We start from the raw sequence: 16,834 nt of genomic DNA on the forward strand, positions 1-16,834 counted from the left end.
AGTGGCTTGCCAGACAATCAAAGTACTTCAACGACGGCAACTGTACGAAATCGTCCCGGGAAGAGGATAAATACCGGTTGCTCTACGTGGAATTGTGTAGAGTCACATTGGGGAAATGACGCGCCTTGAGACATGTCAGAACGGGGTAAGGCTGAGATACAGCCTTGCGTGAAGGGGCTACGGTGGACCATGCATCGAGTCGCGCGTCTGCGCCTTCCACAACGCGTTGAACAACTAAACGGTGGTTGATCTTTGGACGCTGCAAACTTGACTTTACACTATACTGTTGTATACACCCGAAGTTCGCTGGTCGTCTCATTGCCTTGCTTTAGTGCCTCGAGCACGTATAACAACCTTATGCTCCAGATGTATCCCAGCACAGCATGGTTGCACCACGACAAAACGAAAGTTTCGGCTCGGTGGGCGAACTCGATGGTGAAGTAGTATCGGAGTTGAGGGACAGGTTGACAGAAGTCACTATAAAATGCTCGGAGCGATGTTTGTATCAATCGGCAAAATGGTGAGCAAGAAGAAGAAGAAGAACCTGGAAACCCAGTCACTGACCGCTGTATTAGGGCAGCGGAGCTTCTCGATTCTCTTCCGGAAGACGACGATACGTTTGATGACGCTCCTATGCAAGACGCGAATAATGTCCAGTCTTCGTATCGACTGTTCTCGACCACTTACGATGACCCTGAAGAGGCGGCATTAGAGGCCAAGGAGGCACCGAAATATCTGTTAGCGAAAGCATTCTTCGACACCAAAGAGTTTGATAGATGCTCGGCGGTGTTTCTACCGCCAGCAATCCCAGCCGGAGGTCTAGCGATCTTCGACAAGCCCAGAAAGCGGACACCTACATCCACTCCGTCCCGGACGAAAGGGAAATCAAAAGAGAGTGGTACAACAACCACTACCAGCCCGTTCCCCCGGCTCAGTCAACGGTCTCTGTTTCTTGCCCTCTATGCACGGTATCTTGCTGGAGAGAAGCGCAAAGACGAAGAAAGCGAGATGGTTCTCGGTCCAGCCGATGGTGGACAAACGATCAATCGGGAGCTTCCCGCATTGGCAAGAGGACTGGAAGCGTACTTCAAAGTCCGAGATGCTGCAGATCCACAACTCAAGCGGTCTCAAGGATGGCTCGAATACCTGTACGGTACCGTCCTGGCCAAGTCGAGACAAGAACAACTCGCACAGCAATGGCTCCTCCGTTCTGTACGACTCAATCCCTATCACTGGGGTGCGTGGGAGGAGTTGGCCACGCTTCTCTCGTCGATTGACGACCTCAATTCCCAACTCTCCCCTTCCGTCCTCCCTCAAAACCTGATGAGCATCATGTACCAAGCATACGCCTCTGTTGACTTGTTCTCGACCAGCGATCAATCCACGACGTTGAACTACCTTCGGATTCTCCTGAACTACTTTCCAACCTCCACATTCTTACTTACGCAACTTGCTCTCAGCCATTACCACGCCAAAGAATACGAGTCCTCCGCATCCATATTTCAAGATTTGCTGGTGGCCCACCCTCATCGTCTTGATGGACTCGACCACTACTCCAACATATTGTATGTGATGGCGGATCGACCTAAACTCGCGTTTCTCGCTCATCTTGCTACATCGGTCGACAAATTCCGCCCAGAAACCTGTTGCGTGGTGGGTAATTATTACTCTCTTTGCTCTCAGCACGAGAAAGCAGTCATGTACTTCCGACGCGCCCTCACATTGGACAGAAACTTTTTGTCGGCGTGGACTTTAATGGGCCATGAGTACATCGAGCTGAAAAACACACATGCCGCCATCGAAAGCTATCGACGTGCTGTTGACGTCAATCGCAAGGATTACCGTGCTTGGTATGGTCTGGGACAAGCCTATGAGGTCCTCGATATGGGCTTTTATGCATTGTTTTACTACCAGCGAGCTGCTGGATTGAGGCCATATGACCCCAAGATGTGGCAAGCAGTCGGGTCTTGCTATGCGAAAATGGACCGTCTTGATCAAGCGATCAAGGCTCTCAAGCGCGCCCTGGTTGCAGGGACGTACTTTGAAGAACCCACTTCCGCTCAGTCAAGTTTCAACCCAAGTAGCAGTGTTTCAAGCAACATGACTTCTGGCACAAAACGTGGTAAATCCGCCTCCCAGACAAAATCAAACCAGCAGAAAAGTATTCGCAAACTTCTTGATCCGGAAACACTCTATCAAATCGCTCTTTTGTACGAACGCGTTGGCGGCGATGAAGGCGAGAAAGAGGCGGTTCAGTACATGGAACTTTGTGTCGCGCAAGAGACTGGTGGCAGCCACATGAGTGTTGTAAAGGCAGAGAAGGCACTTCGCAAACGTCAGCAAAAGGAAGACAGGAAAGCTGCAGTTGCAGAGGAACGCCGAACCCGAGTAGCCGAGATGCGGATGCGTGCGGAAGATGCAGGCGATATGGACATGGACGCCGGGCCAGGGGCAGTCGGTGCTGACGATGATACAGAGATCATGTCCCCATACTCTGCTTCTCCTGCTTCTCCAGGGTCATCACCATCACCCTCTGACGGTGAAAACATGGGCGAAATGACAGATGGCGGAGGCGATGGCTTCGGCACAGGTACCACCGCTACCACCTCCAAAGCTCGCCTATGGCTTGCGCGTTGGTGTGTGAAAACAGGCGACCTCGACCGCGCAGAGAGACTGGCGGAGGAGTTATGTATGGATGGGTACGAGGTTGAAGAAGCAAAGGGCTTGGTTCGTGAGGTCAGAGGGAGAAGAGAAGTGGATGTGAGCGGAGGCGGTGTGGGTTTGGACCTGTTGCAACCGCCAATGACCTGACTGGACCTGTGACTTTGGGGTTGATTCGGCGTGGAAGAGAAAAGTGATTCAAAGGGAACATTCCCAGGGTTGAATGAATTATGAGTCTACGAGTGAGTATGATACGACAGGCAGTCATTCTGGCAGTTTGTCTCGAATCGCTACGTGCGAGTGCGAGGCTGTCGTCGCCGAGGCAAAGTGACAGAATCACGATATTGGCATCGATACTTTGTAACAACAACATGGCTTATCCACATCCTTATTGATCATGACACTCTGGACTTGCTGACCGTTCCTTTTTTTCAAAGCCAGGCATACCTTGTTGCTCACTACGAGTTCTAATGATTTCTGTGAGTGAGTGAGTGAGTGACCCAGCGTACGCAGCGCTGCACTCTTGCACCCGAGGCCTCTTGAGGTTGAGCCAGAAAGTCCAAGACTAGCAAACAACACCAGGTCCCAAACCGCGCCTTCTTAGTTCACAGATCGTCCACCTGGATCCATCCATACGTACCTACCTACCTTGCGAGCACTGCCTACGACGCTGTCGCCGCTATACTCACCATCGTCGCCCTCGCCTTTGCACTTGCCCTTGGCCTTGACTTCACCAGTCCGATCGGAACCGTATTTTTCACAAACGCATGATCTGAGAGCGGAGAAAAGGAGCGAGCAAGAGCGATAGAAAGAAAGAAAGAAAGAGCCACACCCAAAGCCACGAAAGGAGAGAACAGAGAAAGCACTGCAACGGCCACGGCCACTGCCACTGTAGAACGTGGACTGTGGACTTTGGACTGTGAGCCGTGGAATTGGGGAAATGCGGACAAGAACAGACAAAGATAAATCAAGACAGAAATAGACATTGCATCGCCACAAGATGGCCGGTTGGGTGTGGCGTGTCCGACAAGACACGGTGTTTACTGGACAGCAAAGCAGCGTCGAGTAGACTGACTGCACTGATAGAAAAAGACCCTTGCTTTATGCACGACAGTGTCGTTCTGGCAACCTGGGAGGTTCAGGCTGAAGGGTGATGTGGCTCGTAGTGCGGGTTCTTGAACGAGGCTGAGTGTGTAGGGGGCAGGATAGGAAGAAGCGAGATAGCCGAGGTTAACCGAAGCATGACACTGAACAGCGGGATGAACACAAAGAACAGACATCATCTGGGAGGAGAGCATCATTTGATACGACGGCCCTACTCTGAAGCCACAGCCCTATTACACCCCCGTTATCCCCGTTATCAATAGCACCTGGGCACGCCCCCAGTATCGTCATGTCCCTTGTTCCTCTCAGCACTTGGGTCCTCCTCGCAGATTCCCCTTTCCCAGCGTTGGTGTTGCCCAAAGGAGTGTGAGTTATCAAAGCACTGGACTCTCCACATTTGTGTGTCCTTCTTGTCTGTTTTTGTGTCTACTTTTGTGTCTTGTCTTCCCTCCACGACCAGGACCATGTTGCACAGCACTGACTATCAATACAATGGAGTTGCAATGTGGTATTGTACCACACGAGCCGTGTTATTTTTTCTCGAGTCACAAAGAGCGACTCTTTTCCGCATAAACGCCTTCATGGGAGAGATGTGGGTAGGCTTCTGGACAAGTGTTAGTTGTTTCGAGACTTTTTAGAGAACATGGTGGCACATACCACTGTCTCCAGTCTAGACAAGGTCCAGACAACCAAGGCTTGTCACAATTTTCTGACAGTATGGACACGGCAGTCAATCCTAGCACTTCGAATGTAGTTTTCCCACGTATGAGCTTGTGCCCACACGCTGATGGCCACTTTCCACCCAGCACCCATAGTTCTGATGAGTCTTCTGATGTCTGGATCTTCATCATCGTAGTGCCATGTGACGGTATGAGTCTTGAATTCCTGACCCGCATGAATGTTGGTGATAATCTTTCTCGGTGGAAAATCGAACACAAGCTCTCCCTCCACTTGAGACTTTCGTGGAGGCTTTGGTGGTGGCTCCTCTTCGTCTTCTGAGGAGGACATGTCTTCTTCGTCTGCTGAGCGCACACTCTGACCAGGCGGGTAGATCTCGACTTCAAACCAGGTCTTGCTGTTTCTGTATGTTCCGACATCCTGCATCTCAGTGGTGTGACCTTGATCACGAGAACTGGTGCTGAATGTAATGGAACGTAACGCTTTGGGTGGCAATGTGTCAGGCAGTTCAGCTTCGACATAGATCAGACCTGGCTTGTGAGAGTTGCGGCTATGTTCTCGGTCGTTGACATTGACCGGCTCTGGGTCGATTCTTGACACCAGATGAACATCATGCCACAATTCGGCCAGGTCAAGGATCTCTGCCACCACATCACGATCGGTGACACGGGTCAGGATCATGGCAGTGCGGTAGACGTCACGGTTGGAAGGACCCTTGGGTTCCAGAGGGATGGCGTAGCAGTGTTCATCGCATTTTTCCAGGGCGCGCTCTGCGTATGGACGGACACAGTCTGGTAAAGCGGGGATCAGGAGGTATCGGATGATGAGCGGCAAGATAATATTGAGGATGAGTTTGAAGAGGATGAGTTTGACAAGGAAAAAGTAGATGGCCCAGAGCCCAAAGAGGCCCAGGAGAAGATGGTTCAACAACATATTCAAGAAATGAGAGCTCGGCAGGAGGATGACAATACGACGGCCATTGATTAAGAGGAAGGGCAAGGGCTTGTAAGCTACAGTATTAGCAACCACATGGTAGCGGTGGAGTAGGACGGCCGAAGAGGACGAGGATAAGATGCGAGACAAGATGAGGAAGAGGAGGAGAAAGGTACATGATGACTTGAATCTTTCAAGACTCATGAGGCACGTGGGGGGATTTTCGGGACTCGGGGGGACGCAGGTGAAGGCTCCATGACCCAAAGGGGGATGTGAACGATGGATGCCTGGTGCTTCGTGCCTGACGCTTCACATATGATCATGGAAGGTCAATCTATTTGGCACTGGAAGGTCCGTTGGGTACCTGCCTACCTGTACCTGTACCTGTACCTGGGAGCTCTAAGCCCATCAAAAGAGGGAGACACCTGAAGAGGCACCTGGACAGGCCTAGGGGACTGGCTCCTTGACGTGTTGCTGACCGTCTCCCTGCGCTTTCCACTTCCACCCTCTCTCAACCTCTCAGTCAGTGCCCTCAATGTTCTCACCTCTCACCACCCACAACGGATCTGTCATGAACGATCCTTCTACCAGCGTCTGGATCTCAATATTGCGCCATCCGCTCCACCACAGATAGTCCCCAACCATTTTCAGCCTCTCGTCCTCGTCGATCTTCAGCCACCTTCCAACCACTTTGGTAGGAAAGCACCGATTGGAAATGACCAGATGCACCGTGCCTCCCCGATGGGTCTGTTGTCGAATACTGCCCAGAACATCAACTGGCTTTGTGAGGTAGTCGATGGACACGACACATGTCGACGCGTCCAGCTTTCCCTCAGTTGGCCCAGGTAGGTGTACCTGTGGATCCTCGTTGAGATCTTGCACAGTCCAATGTGTCAATACAGGATTTTTGCTCAGCTCAGCACGGTTCATGCCTGTCCCTAGTACCTCAAGTTCTCCTGACGATGCTGCTTGGGTGACCTCAGCCGGATAATGGGAGATCCAACTGGAACAAAAGTCCAGTATACGTCCTTTGCGAGGCAGGACCTGCGCATAATAGCTGCGCACATTGTTGATGGCATTTCCGTCGATATGGGTTACAAAGCGCGGGGCAGCATAAAAGTTGGAATCATTCCCTGCCTCCATAGGGGTGAGGTCTTCCTGGGAATAAGGAAAGGGTCCTTCAGGATTCAAAGGCACATAGCGCCTTGGTGCTATAGGGCTCGAATCCATTTTCCTCGTGGCTGCAATCAATCCTGAGAACAGGGACATCGACCGAAAATTGATTCTGATGGCGGCAGGAGACATGGGATTTCTCTGCTGATGTTAGAGACAGAGCAACGATGGCTTGTTCTGACCCTGACATTGATTCGGTCTAGAAATCCATCAAGAGGAAGCCGCCAATGACGTCTTTGACTGCCGACCAACCCTGAAGCGGAAGATTGTTTGGGACGGACAAACTGCGCCGCCATCAATGAGACACAAAGCACAAAGCATCGCAGCAGACGGGCACCTGAAGTTGACCCCTTGGGATGCAACCTAGTATTGTCCTTGAGCCATCCAGCAGAATCACAGCCTTGGGACACAAGTGTGAAGGATACATGCTCATGGAGGAATGGGCAAAATGGGGTACGTCAGAACTCAACATGGTGCCAGCAGTGCCACCGCGACTTTACGCGTCCTAGCGTGTTGACAGATAGCCATGTTACACCTGATCTTTGTCGCTACAAAATGGTAACTTCGGGTACATTATCCCTCCATCAAACGGTGCTGGGCAAGTACTGAAGCACAATGGTGTACAAGGCTACAAAAGACCCTCGAAACCCTGCAAATCGCTGTCCTGCGTCATGGGCAACACCACGGAGTGATGTGCCGGCCACTGAAGAAACTCAATTCACCGTGTCGGCATGCCTTCCTCTGGACTGTGGATGATAGCAATGAGATACCGATGATGTGGCCTGCTGTCATTCACATATCGCTCCATTTCTCTTCGTCTTGCAGGAAACGGTTGAAAACACAAGGTCCATTGACTAAAAATCCGACAATACCTAGGTAGCCAATTCTTCGACACTATTCCCAGCCAGCTAAGAGCCTATGCTACAGTGATCGGCTATCTTTCCCCCCTCTCTACTTGCAAAGGGACAATATGCTGGAAGGACAGTCTAGAATCGTGATAAGCGGCGCCGGTCAAGGTACAATTCCCTGTTCATCTTCGGCTGCTCGGCTTGAAATTGGGTTGACCTTGATCTAGGCATCGGGAGAGCAATGGCCCGTCATTTTGCATCTCGTGGCCATAAAATCTTCATCATTGACCTCAACGAAGACAATATCCGACACACCGCTGAGGAGCATTTGAAAGAACACTCGGACCGTGTGGGGTGGTCTAAATGCGATCTTCGGAGCGTCGAAGATATCCGCTCCACGGTCCAGAAAGCAGTCAAGTTTCTCGACAACCGTATCGACTTTTTGATCAACAACGCAGGCATCTCCAATCCTTACTGGCCCGACGGGAAGACCATGGCAGACGAATCAGTTCTGGATAAGTGGCAGGCATATGTCGAGACCAACCTCACAGGCCCCTTCGTCATGTCTCAAGCATGTATTCCTTTCATGAAAGTCGAACAGCAAGAGGACAAGAAAAAACTTCCCGGTTCCAAGGTTGGCAGTGCAGGACCCTGTATCATCCATGTCAGTAGCTTCCGCGCCTTGATCTCAGACCCTAACCAGGAAGGCTACGCTTCGACCAAAGGTAACGTGAAATTCCACCATTCCTCCTTCGTGCACAATATCCTGAAAACTAATGACTGACGCGTCCACACAGCCGGGCTGCTCGGGCTTACCCAGAGTATGGCCGTTTCCCTTCAGACCTTCGGCATTCGAGTCAATATGGTCTCACCAGGGCGGATCAAGGTAACGCATGAGAATCCTGAAGCCGACGAGCAGGGAAAGGACTGGTCCGTGGAAGAAGACGATGTCAATGTACACCCCACCAATCGACCCGGGTTGCCAGAGGATATTACTGAGGCGTGTGAATACCTGATGGGCGCGGGATTTGTGACGGGCCAGAATTTAATTGTCGATGGTGGTGTGAGCAAGGTAAAGGGCAAGGCGTGAAGACCTCATCCTTGTAAGTACGGCAAGGATGCCAGGACCAATGACTCCCATATCACAACAACAAGGAAAAGGTGCTATGTAGGATGATGAGCATGGTTACAATCATTACAGGCAACTTCCCGAGAGCGCTTCTGTAATCGATGGGATTTGTTCTCAAGGTAGCACATCTAGCGCATTGACCATGATCCCTCAAAGACAGACATGCCGGGAGGCTGCAGGCAAACACGGATCAATATAGGACCGTGTGGTATTGGGGTTGGACGGCCTCGGAATGAAAAGAAGCCGAGCTCAATCAGGGAATGGCTGCTCGTTTGTAAAGCCGAAGGACTCGTCTATTGCTTACCCAACCACAAGATCGAGACCATTCGGTGCCGTAATCCCCTCTCGATGGTATGAATTCTTGGTGCCACTATCATCCCCGGATTTCGAATACGATGCCCCAGGGTCAGTCGCCAAAGTATTTTATTGGTTAAACCAGGTGCCAGCTGACCTCATTGCTCACAGGCTGAATTGCAAGGTCAACAAGGATCGACCTTTTATAAATAGGGATGCTGAGAAATATAGGATGAGAAAGAGATGGGAAGTTGTCCTCAGTATCGATGCTTGTCCGATACTATTCTACCCGGATCACCTCTGTGTCGCCATTGACATTGACCAAACTGCGCCCTGCCTCAACAACATCTCCGTGGCGTCAATTGCCAACACGACGGACTATGGCTACGGCATCTCACATCGAGTTGAATCCTGCCCACGCAGGAGTCTACCATACCCCAGATATAACAACAGCATCCGGCAAAATTGGAAGCCAGCTTCTTCAGGAAAATCACGACAACTACCACATCTACTTCAACAATAGTGGCTTCCACAACCACATCGTTCACCATCTCTTAACCATCTACGCCCTGGGAGCCTCTCCCGAAGAGATCCAGAAGGCCTTTGATATTAACAAGTCTTATCAGAGACCCCAGTATCCGGTGAACCAAGGGGAAGTCGAGATCCTTGCAGACCAGGACAAATTCAAGGGGTTCTTGGGCAAGGAGAAATATTTCCATGACTTTGAGGTCTTCTTCCAAAACGAGGTTGAGCAGAAGGGCTGGGAGAATGTCATCAACGAGCACGTCTTTGCGCGGAATGAACACGCTGAGAGGATGCTTGTCAGAATGTTCGCCGGTGAGTTGCACATTAGTCGATCAGGAGATTAGTACTGACGACTTCCAGGCTTCTTGCATCCCTTGATCCACCTTGGGTTTGGCGTCGAGTTCAAGCAGCCAGCCATCATCGTTGAAGCGCTTGCTCAGGCAGCAGTACACGATGGGTGGACCGGGGAATTCCTTCACGCCGCCGAGGACGCTGCGAAAGGGAATACTACGTCGAAAAGCTTGGTGCAGCTTCTTCACGAGGCCCGTGCAAATGAACAGCTCCGCAAATCAGCCCACTGGGAGGATGGCAACAAAGTCCGAGATGGTGTCTTGCGCCGTGCGCCCGATGAAATGATATCACTGGCGTCTCAGTGGCACGTCAGACCTGATGAGCTGGAGCAAAAGACAGCCGAAATGATCAATGCGGCCGTTTATTTCACAGGCGCAGCACAGAAGCCCACCAAGCAGGTCAAGTTCGACTTCTTCTACATGCACTGCGTCAACTCGTCCATCTTCTTCTCGGCATTCTTGAAGGAACCCTGGCTGAAGACGGAGGACAAGTGCAGGCTGCTAGAGTGGAAGGGCCGACTAGATCTTGCATTGTACGTGTCGCGAGGATGTCCGGAATTGTTGATCGACGAAATCAAGAACTATCGACCGAAGAAATCGAGCGACGGATGGACAGAGATTATACGTCGAGTGGACAGATTTCCCGACGACGGACATGCCAGTAAACTTGTCCGCGCCATCGCAAACAGCGAGCAAGTTTCCAAGCAGTACGAGAGCCAGGGGGACGACGTCTTTCCTATCAAAGGAGACATGTTCTTGAAGCTTGCCCACATGGCAATTGACTCGGTCGAAGCGAGTGAACCCACCTGGGTGAGATCTACGGGCTTTGACCAGGCGTGGGAGAAAGTGCCAGCCCGGGCGAAGCTGTAACTCCTTAGAATTTTGAAGCTTGTGCCTCTGTGTACCGAGTGCACTTGTGAATGTATCATTACTGTCTCCTCCCTCGCCTTGAACTTCCATTGAGTTCGACGGCCAATGTAGAAGCCGAACGAACACGCGTGATTTGAAGCCAATCATTGCAGACTCCACTGTCCATGGTGAGACCGACAACTTCCCCGCGTCAAGCAGTCATCGTCATCCTCGTCGTGCCACTCCAGGCATCAACGACCTCGACTTTAGTTCGGTTCATCACGGCCTGAGAAGTGTTTGTTCCTGTTTCATCCCGCCTGGCCTCAACCCCTCGAACCATTCTCAAAGTACCACTGCACGCAAAGATGCCAGACGACAAGAAACCCGCCGACAACACTATGGCCCCTCCTCCCATGGACCCCTTCCCCACCTATCAGACTCCTTATCCTCGCCCCCCAAACAGAGACGACGAGAACCCATTCATCCTCTTCCGTCGCTTTGCCGACGAACAGTTCTCATCATTCTTCTCCGGTTTCCCACATCTGTTTGGCCTCTCTTCCTCCGGCCGCGGTGATCGCTTGAAGCAGGAAGTCGACGACTGATGCGGCAGAGACAGGAGTGGGAGGAAGGCTTCCGGAAGCAGTTTGAGCAAGAGATGGAGGAGATGAGACAGCAGTTGGAAAAGTCCAAGAATGAAGCCTGGAGGTCGATGGAGGACGCGTGGAGACAGCACTCGATGGAGAGTAGTCGCAGTGATACAACCGATAATACACCCTGGTGGACTCGGGGCAGGGCCGCCCGATGTCCAGCCTTGAACGGTCAAGAGGTCCAAAAGAATGCAGAAAAGTGTCCCGCTCTCTATGATGAGGCGGGACAGCCGAGGACGGAATTGGATGCCTACAATGCACTACCGCGGAGAGAGAATGACACACCAAAGCATGTGTTCGAGGCACCGGCTCACTCGTCGACCGAGAAGAATCCTTCCAGATCTTGGTTCTCTGCGCTTGGTTGGGACGGCAAGCAGAAGGAGAAGTATTTAACCACCAACGACGACGACGCTGGCGATACCAAAGACAGTGCTCCGAGTGAGAAGGTTGTGTCTCCGCCCACGACATATTCGTTCTGGGCCGCCCGCAGGATGCAACCGTTCGAGAACACAGACGAGACAATCCCCTGGCTCATGCTCAGTCCGTACTCCCCAATTTACCTCTGCAACCCAAGACAACCACGACTTTTCAAAGTCAAGATGCAAGACTCGGAAGGCGTGCCATTCCATATCTCGGACGCCAAGTTCTTTGATAGATGGTACACGAGTGTGGACGAGAAGATGGCAAGACATAAACCCTGGGCTGACGCGTTTGAGGACTTGTTGAGCCTTCAGCAAACAGGAAAGATGGTGGACAGGGACAACTGGAATACTTGGCGGACCCCCAAGACTTGGATACACGACATGGTAAGCAGGGGCAGCTTTGGCAGTAGATGGGGCTTTAGCGAGCAAGGGATGCTGGTCAAGCGGGCGATCGACCCGAAGTCAACGGCTGCAGCGGTATCTGCGCCAAATGTGGAAGACCGTTGTGCCAGGTGGCGCCGGAATCGTCAGTGTCGATACAACAAGACCACAGAAGAACCCACGCAGCCAGGAGAGCCATCGGAGGAGAGGAATCCTGCATCCAGCATTCCCATTGCTGCTGTCACTGAGGTAGCAGCTCCAGCCAACAATGAAGCTACACAGGAAGACTTTGAGTCAGCTGCTGTAGATTCTGTCACTCAGGAAGAGGGGGTTTCTCATCTTCCTACGACATCGTCTCCATCGACTTACTCGTACGACGCGGCCATTTCATCCTCCACCAACAGTACTGATGTGCCCTCTGACAAGTCTGTGGTCGCAACTCTTACGACGATCCACACACGTACGTTGCCTGATGGCTCCGTCGAGTCCAGACGGATCTTGAAACGACGATTCTCAGATGGGACAGAAGAGACTAATGACGAAGTTTCGGTGACGAATATTTCCAACTCGAGCGAACTAGGCAACACAGAGGACAAAGCGACACAAACTCTCCTCGCATCTGAATCGACCCAGTCACAATCATTCAAAGGCGAAGATCCAAGAGGACGCCAGAAAGATGCATATGGCTTTTACCGAGATCAATCACTTTTTGATGAGCCCGAAAAGAATGAGGAACTTCAACGACACCAAGATCAAGAGTCCACAGGGCCGAAACGTTTTCCTCGAAGGATACCAATTTTGACAGCCGAGACGGAACCAGAGCTGGAGCATGAGCCACAGCCTACGCCAGCGCAACAGCAAGACGGAAGCAACAACAGTGGGCGACCCAGACGGAGTGGCGGTGGGTGGTTCTGGAATTGATTGAACCCGAGGGGGCAATCAGTGTGAAGTCAAGCATGATATCATGGCACTCCTTCTCACTCTCAAAGGAAACTGAGGTTTGTAAGAGGCTTCCAACACAGACTGCGACTCTGACCTTCTTCCTCTGGTGCACTGCTTCAATTCAAAGAATTCCCTTCTTCTCGGAATGCTGTCACACGGGATGGTTTTGATATTGACGTTGACTACTGATTTGGATGGGTGAATGAATGAGTAAATGAATTAACGGTTGTATATGCATATAGTTTGTTTAGTTGGTTGATCGATTGATTGGACATACTCCTCTCCGTCTATCTTGAATGGGCAATAGTCTATCATCCCTACGAGATACTTAGCACCACACCTATCTATATTCCACCTTCCGCTCTCTCTCTCTCTCTCTCTGTTCCTCTCTTCTACTCTCCCTCTCCCGGCACATATTTTTCCACGGAATATATGTAGGAGTCGTAATGCGCAATCAAGAGACGAAAACCGGGTCGTAAGACGAGGAAAAGCCTGGCGAGCCTGCCCCGTCCCTACATGCATAAGAGCCCTTAACGTCCCCTCTCAACTAGGTAGGTACTTGGGCACCCTATGTATGTAGGTACTTATGGGCTGGTTGGCTGGCCATAAGGTACGTAGGGTGCTAGGTACGACTTTGCTAGGTATCCCAGGGTAGGCCTGGCTGGCTGGTTAGGTTGGATAGGTATATACATCAATACATACCTAGGTATTGTATGTACAGTACGTACCGAGGACACCGGGTCCTTGAGATACCACTCCCTACAGCAATCACCTACGTACTCGTTATGGATTATACGAGGTAGATAAAATCCCGAAGACGTCGACGATTGTCCTCGACATCTCATTCAGCGGCCATGGCCCGCTGTATCATATCATATCATGTCCATGTCCATGTCCATTTCCGTCCGGGGGAATTCACCGGTACGGGCACGTCGTATGTAGGTGTATATATATAGCAATGAGCTATAAATAAATCACATACCGGGACGATGCATTCCGGCGAAGAAAGCCACCTGCAGGTCGGAGACCGGGAGGAATTTGCAGTATCTGCTCTCGTTGGCGTGTTTTATCTTCTTGTATCAAGTCAATCTTTGCCATTCACTGTCTCTACCTCCGCTACTGCAAAAGTCTTCCTGAGTCATGCTGTGCTACATACCTACATAGGTATGCTATGCTGCCCGATACCATGCCATGCCATGCACCGCTATGTACGTAAATTTCAGGCAAGAATAGAAGTGATAAGGCAGCCAAACAGAAAGAAATCCAGCAAACAAGCAACATGGAGGCATTCACGCGCGGGATTCCTGGCGGAAATATGTCGATCCAGTCCCCAATGCCGTTGTTGCTGCTGCACAGTTCCCAAACCAAGTTGTCGAATATCCTTGGAACGATCAAATCGAAACAAGACACGTCGCTGTGGCGCCAGAACAAAACTCGCTCAGCCATGCGATGCGCTGCTCGAAATACAGAAAGAATAGAGTCAAACCCACAAACTCCATAGACATGAAATCATCCGAAGTCGTCCAACTTCCCAATGCCTGGCATATCGCTCTTCCTCACTCGTTCATCATATCATTCTCGTATTGCATCATGCTTCAAATCGACTCACCACGATCCCGACTCAAACAATCAACAGTCGTGTCTCATCAGCCAAAGGTGTCTGCCGTCATTCCCTCTTCATGCACTTGGCTTTAGCCTGGCTTCAAGTGGTTTCCTCATAGGTCGACTAGAAAACATCGTCAGGCCATTCCCAGTTCTCCTTTTGCATTACCTGCATCTGCATCGTGGCAACGTGATTGATCTTCATCCCCTTAATGCCCACAGCTTCATTCCCGGGCTTCATCTCTGATGCTAATTTTGGGAGAGCCATATCATTCGTCGGGCGTTGGTTTTCTTTCCGTGCCTGTACTGTCCCGGTTTCCTCGTCTTCTTCGAGAATGGCAGAGAATGGATGCGAAAACCCCTCTCCCCGGACAACAGACGGACGTCGGCGCTGCTTCTGTACATTGTGCTTTGGCTGGTCATTGGTACCTGAAGTTGGCATTACACCCGAATTGCCATTTCCCCTGTTCTTAGCGTGGTCCTGATTTGTGGTGTTGCTCAATGTCTTCAATGCTGCACGCTCCGGCAATGCTGGGACAGGGGGGACTGCTGTCACAGATTGTTTTCGGCTCTGTTTCTTTGCGGAGGCTTTGGGAGTGGAGCCATCATCCTCGTGGACTGCTCCAGGAGTCAGGGGATGCTGCAGGGAAGCCGATGCTGTTGGCTGGGGAGTCTTCTCTTGCTGCCTCTGTCTCAATAAAGCTCGAAGTTGTTGATTCTCCTTCTCCAGTTCCCGACGAGTTGGTCGTTTATGATGATCGAGATCTCTATGCCCATCAGACCACTCAGAGTCAGAGGCGTTCAATTTTGATGGAGATTGACTGAGAATTCTGCTATGGTTTGATGTTGGCTTGCCCTGCGATTGGTTGCGAGTCGCGGCTAACATCTCTTGTGAAATTTCATCGCCAGTTGTTGCTGTAGCTAGGCCCACGTTGGACTTCCTCCTCTTCATGCCAAATTGTTGGGCGTATGCTTCCTCTGCGCGTCTCTTTCGATCATTGAGGACCTCAAGGTCGTTGCCGTGATTCGATGCCGTAGATTTCTTTTCTGGACTTCCTGACCCGTCTATTGTCTTCTTCTTGTCACCATGGAGGTTCCAGAGCGACATGCTTTTCCTCAGGCCATTCTTTTTCTTTGCCGTTGGTTCTCCTTCGTCCCTAGTTGTGTTCTCTTTTGGCTTGGCTTTGGCTCCAAACTTGAAAAGACGTTGCTTGAGGGTCGGGGCAATCGCGGTTTCTGGTTTGAACTCGTTCAAATCGATAGAGGATCGCTGTGGTGACGCCCGTGGGGTAGAGTCATCCCCTGATTCAGCTTCAGAGCAACTGGTGATTGAACTATTCTCGTGCCATGTAGAAGACACTCCAGCAGACCGGGCATTCATACTCCCCTCTGCAAACTTTGACGGTCGTGTAGGTTCATCTCCATGTCCAAAGCCGGAATTGGCATTTTCGATTGTCAAGTGCGAGGGATCAAATGTTGGCCCTCGACTAGTTTTTGGTCTCTCGTTCACATCCACCAAACCAGCCAGGGGAGCAAATGGACGCAGTTCCCTCAGTTGTTTGCTAGGTTGCAAAATCGGACTCTGTGAACTGGGCGGTTGTAAAAAGAAGACATCGTCTGTCAAGGGTATAGTTGCTCTGGAAGGTGATGGTCTACTCCAGGCCTCCCGCTCTTCCTTGATAAAGTATGGCTCATTGTGGGTGTTGTTGAACGTCTTCAATATCGGGTCTCTATTTTCCCACGTTGGACTCGACCTGGTATTACTTCTCGGGGATTGAGTTTCGCGGAACGAGACACGTAAACTGGAAACATGTTGCAGCTCTGATGATCTCTTGGGGCTCGCGGACGCGCTTCGAGGAGGAGATGCGGTCTGGTCACTCAACGTCCGTACATGTGCTTGGAACCTCTGTCGAGGTGATAGCGAAGGAGAAGACGCCGTTTCTGAGGGATTGGGACACGAGTCGTGGGAGAGGTGCGCAGGTGCCGGAGCCCGGGATGGAGCCATCATTGACTGCGTCTGTGATAAGAGATGGGCGAACTCGAGACGATTCATGGTGATGCAGTACCGATTATGCCATTACAATTATTGCTAATAGTGCAGAGACCATGCAAAAATAACACCCGTCAGCCGCTCACTGACCTGTACAAAGAAGATAATGGTTGAGTATTGGTGAAGTGAGAATTGACTGGTTTGTTTACAGTTGCCACGACACACTCCACGCAACATGCACCATGCGGCATGCACCAGGGGACATTTGGGACATTTGGGAAATTGGTGGGGCGTTGATTGGCACTG

The 16,834-nt window shown here is 51.1% G+C and overlaps 7 protein-coding genes across 7 annotated transcripts; 4 read left to right on the forward strand and 3 right to left on the reverse strand.

The window, feature by feature from the left end:
• Positions 1-383: 383 nt before the first annotated feature.
• AYO21_03030 (hypothetical protein) lies at positions 384-2,811 on the forward strand (the record flags this gene model as incomplete). Its single annotated transcript, XM_022653005.1, has 2 exons — positions 384-520; positions 576-2,811. 2 exons carry the CDS (start codon positions 384-386, stop codon positions 2,809-2,811), a joined length of 2,373 nt encoding a protein of 790 aa, XP_022514699.1.
• Positions 2,812-4,464: 1,653 nt separating this feature from the next.
• On the reverse strand, positions 4,465-5,376 carry AYO21_03031 (hypothetical protein; the record flags this gene model as incomplete). Its single annotated transcript, XM_022653006.1, has 1 exon — positions 4,465-5,376. One exon carries the CDS (start codon positions 5,374-5,376, stop codon positions 4,465-4,467), a length of 912 nt encoding a protein of 303 aa, XP_022514700.1.
• A 519-nt stretch (positions 5,377-5,895) lies between these two features.
• AYO21_03032 (hypothetical protein) lies at positions 5,896-6,681 on the reverse strand (the record flags this gene model as incomplete). The annotated part of the gene is made up of 1 exon (XM_022653007.1): positions 5,896-6,681. One exon carries the CDS (start codon positions 6,679-6,681, stop codon positions 5,896-5,898), a length of 786 nt encoding a protein of 261 aa, XP_022514701.1.
• A 957-nt stretch (positions 6,682-7,638) lies between these two features.
• Positions 7,639-8,487, forward strand: AYO21_03033 (hypothetical protein; the record flags this gene model as incomplete). Its single annotated transcript, XM_022653008.1, has 2 exons — positions 7,639-8,122; positions 8,195-8,487. 2 exons carry the CDS (start codon positions 7,639-7,641, stop codon positions 8,485-8,487), a joined length of 777 nt encoding a protein of 258 aa, XP_022514702.1.
• A 713-nt stretch (positions 8,488-9,200) lies between these two features.
• On the forward strand, positions 9,201-10,565 carry AYO21_03034 (hypothetical protein; the record flags this gene model as incomplete). The annotated part of the gene is made up of 2 exons (XM_022653009.1): positions 9,201-9,657; positions 9,706-10,565. The coding sequence occupies 2 exons, from the start codon at positions 9,201-9,203 to the stop codon at positions 10,563-10,565; spliced, it is 1,317 nt and encodes a 438-aa protein (XP_022514703.1).
• A 344-nt stretch (positions 10,566-10,909) lies between these two features.
• Positions 10,910-12,915, forward strand: AYO21_03035 (hypothetical protein; the record flags this gene model as incomplete). The annotated part of the gene is made up of 2 exons (XM_022653010.1): positions 10,910-11,075; positions 11,132-12,915. 2 exons carry the CDS (start codon positions 10,910-10,912, stop codon positions 12,913-12,915), a joined length of 1,950 nt encoding a protein of 649 aa, XP_022514704.1.
• A 1,747-nt stretch (positions 12,916-14,662) lies between these two features.
• Positions 14,663-16,591, reverse strand: AYO21_03036 (hypothetical protein; the record flags this gene model as incomplete). Its single annotated transcript, XM_022653011.1, has 1 exon — positions 14,663-16,591. The coding sequence occupies one exon, from the start codon at positions 16,589-16,591 to the stop codon at positions 14,663-14,665; it is 1,929 nt and encodes a 642-aa protein (XP_022514705.1).
• Positions 16,592-16,834: the final 243 nt, after the last annotated feature.

This window comes from Fonsecaea monophora (genome assembly GCF_001642475.1).
Source record: "Fonsecaea monophora strain CBS 269.37 chromosome Unknown Scaff14, whole genome shotgun sequence".
Taxonomy (NCBI): Eukaryota; Fungi; Ascomycota; class Eurotiomycetes; order Chaetothyriales; family Herpotrichiellaceae; genus Fonsecaea; species Fonsecaea monophora.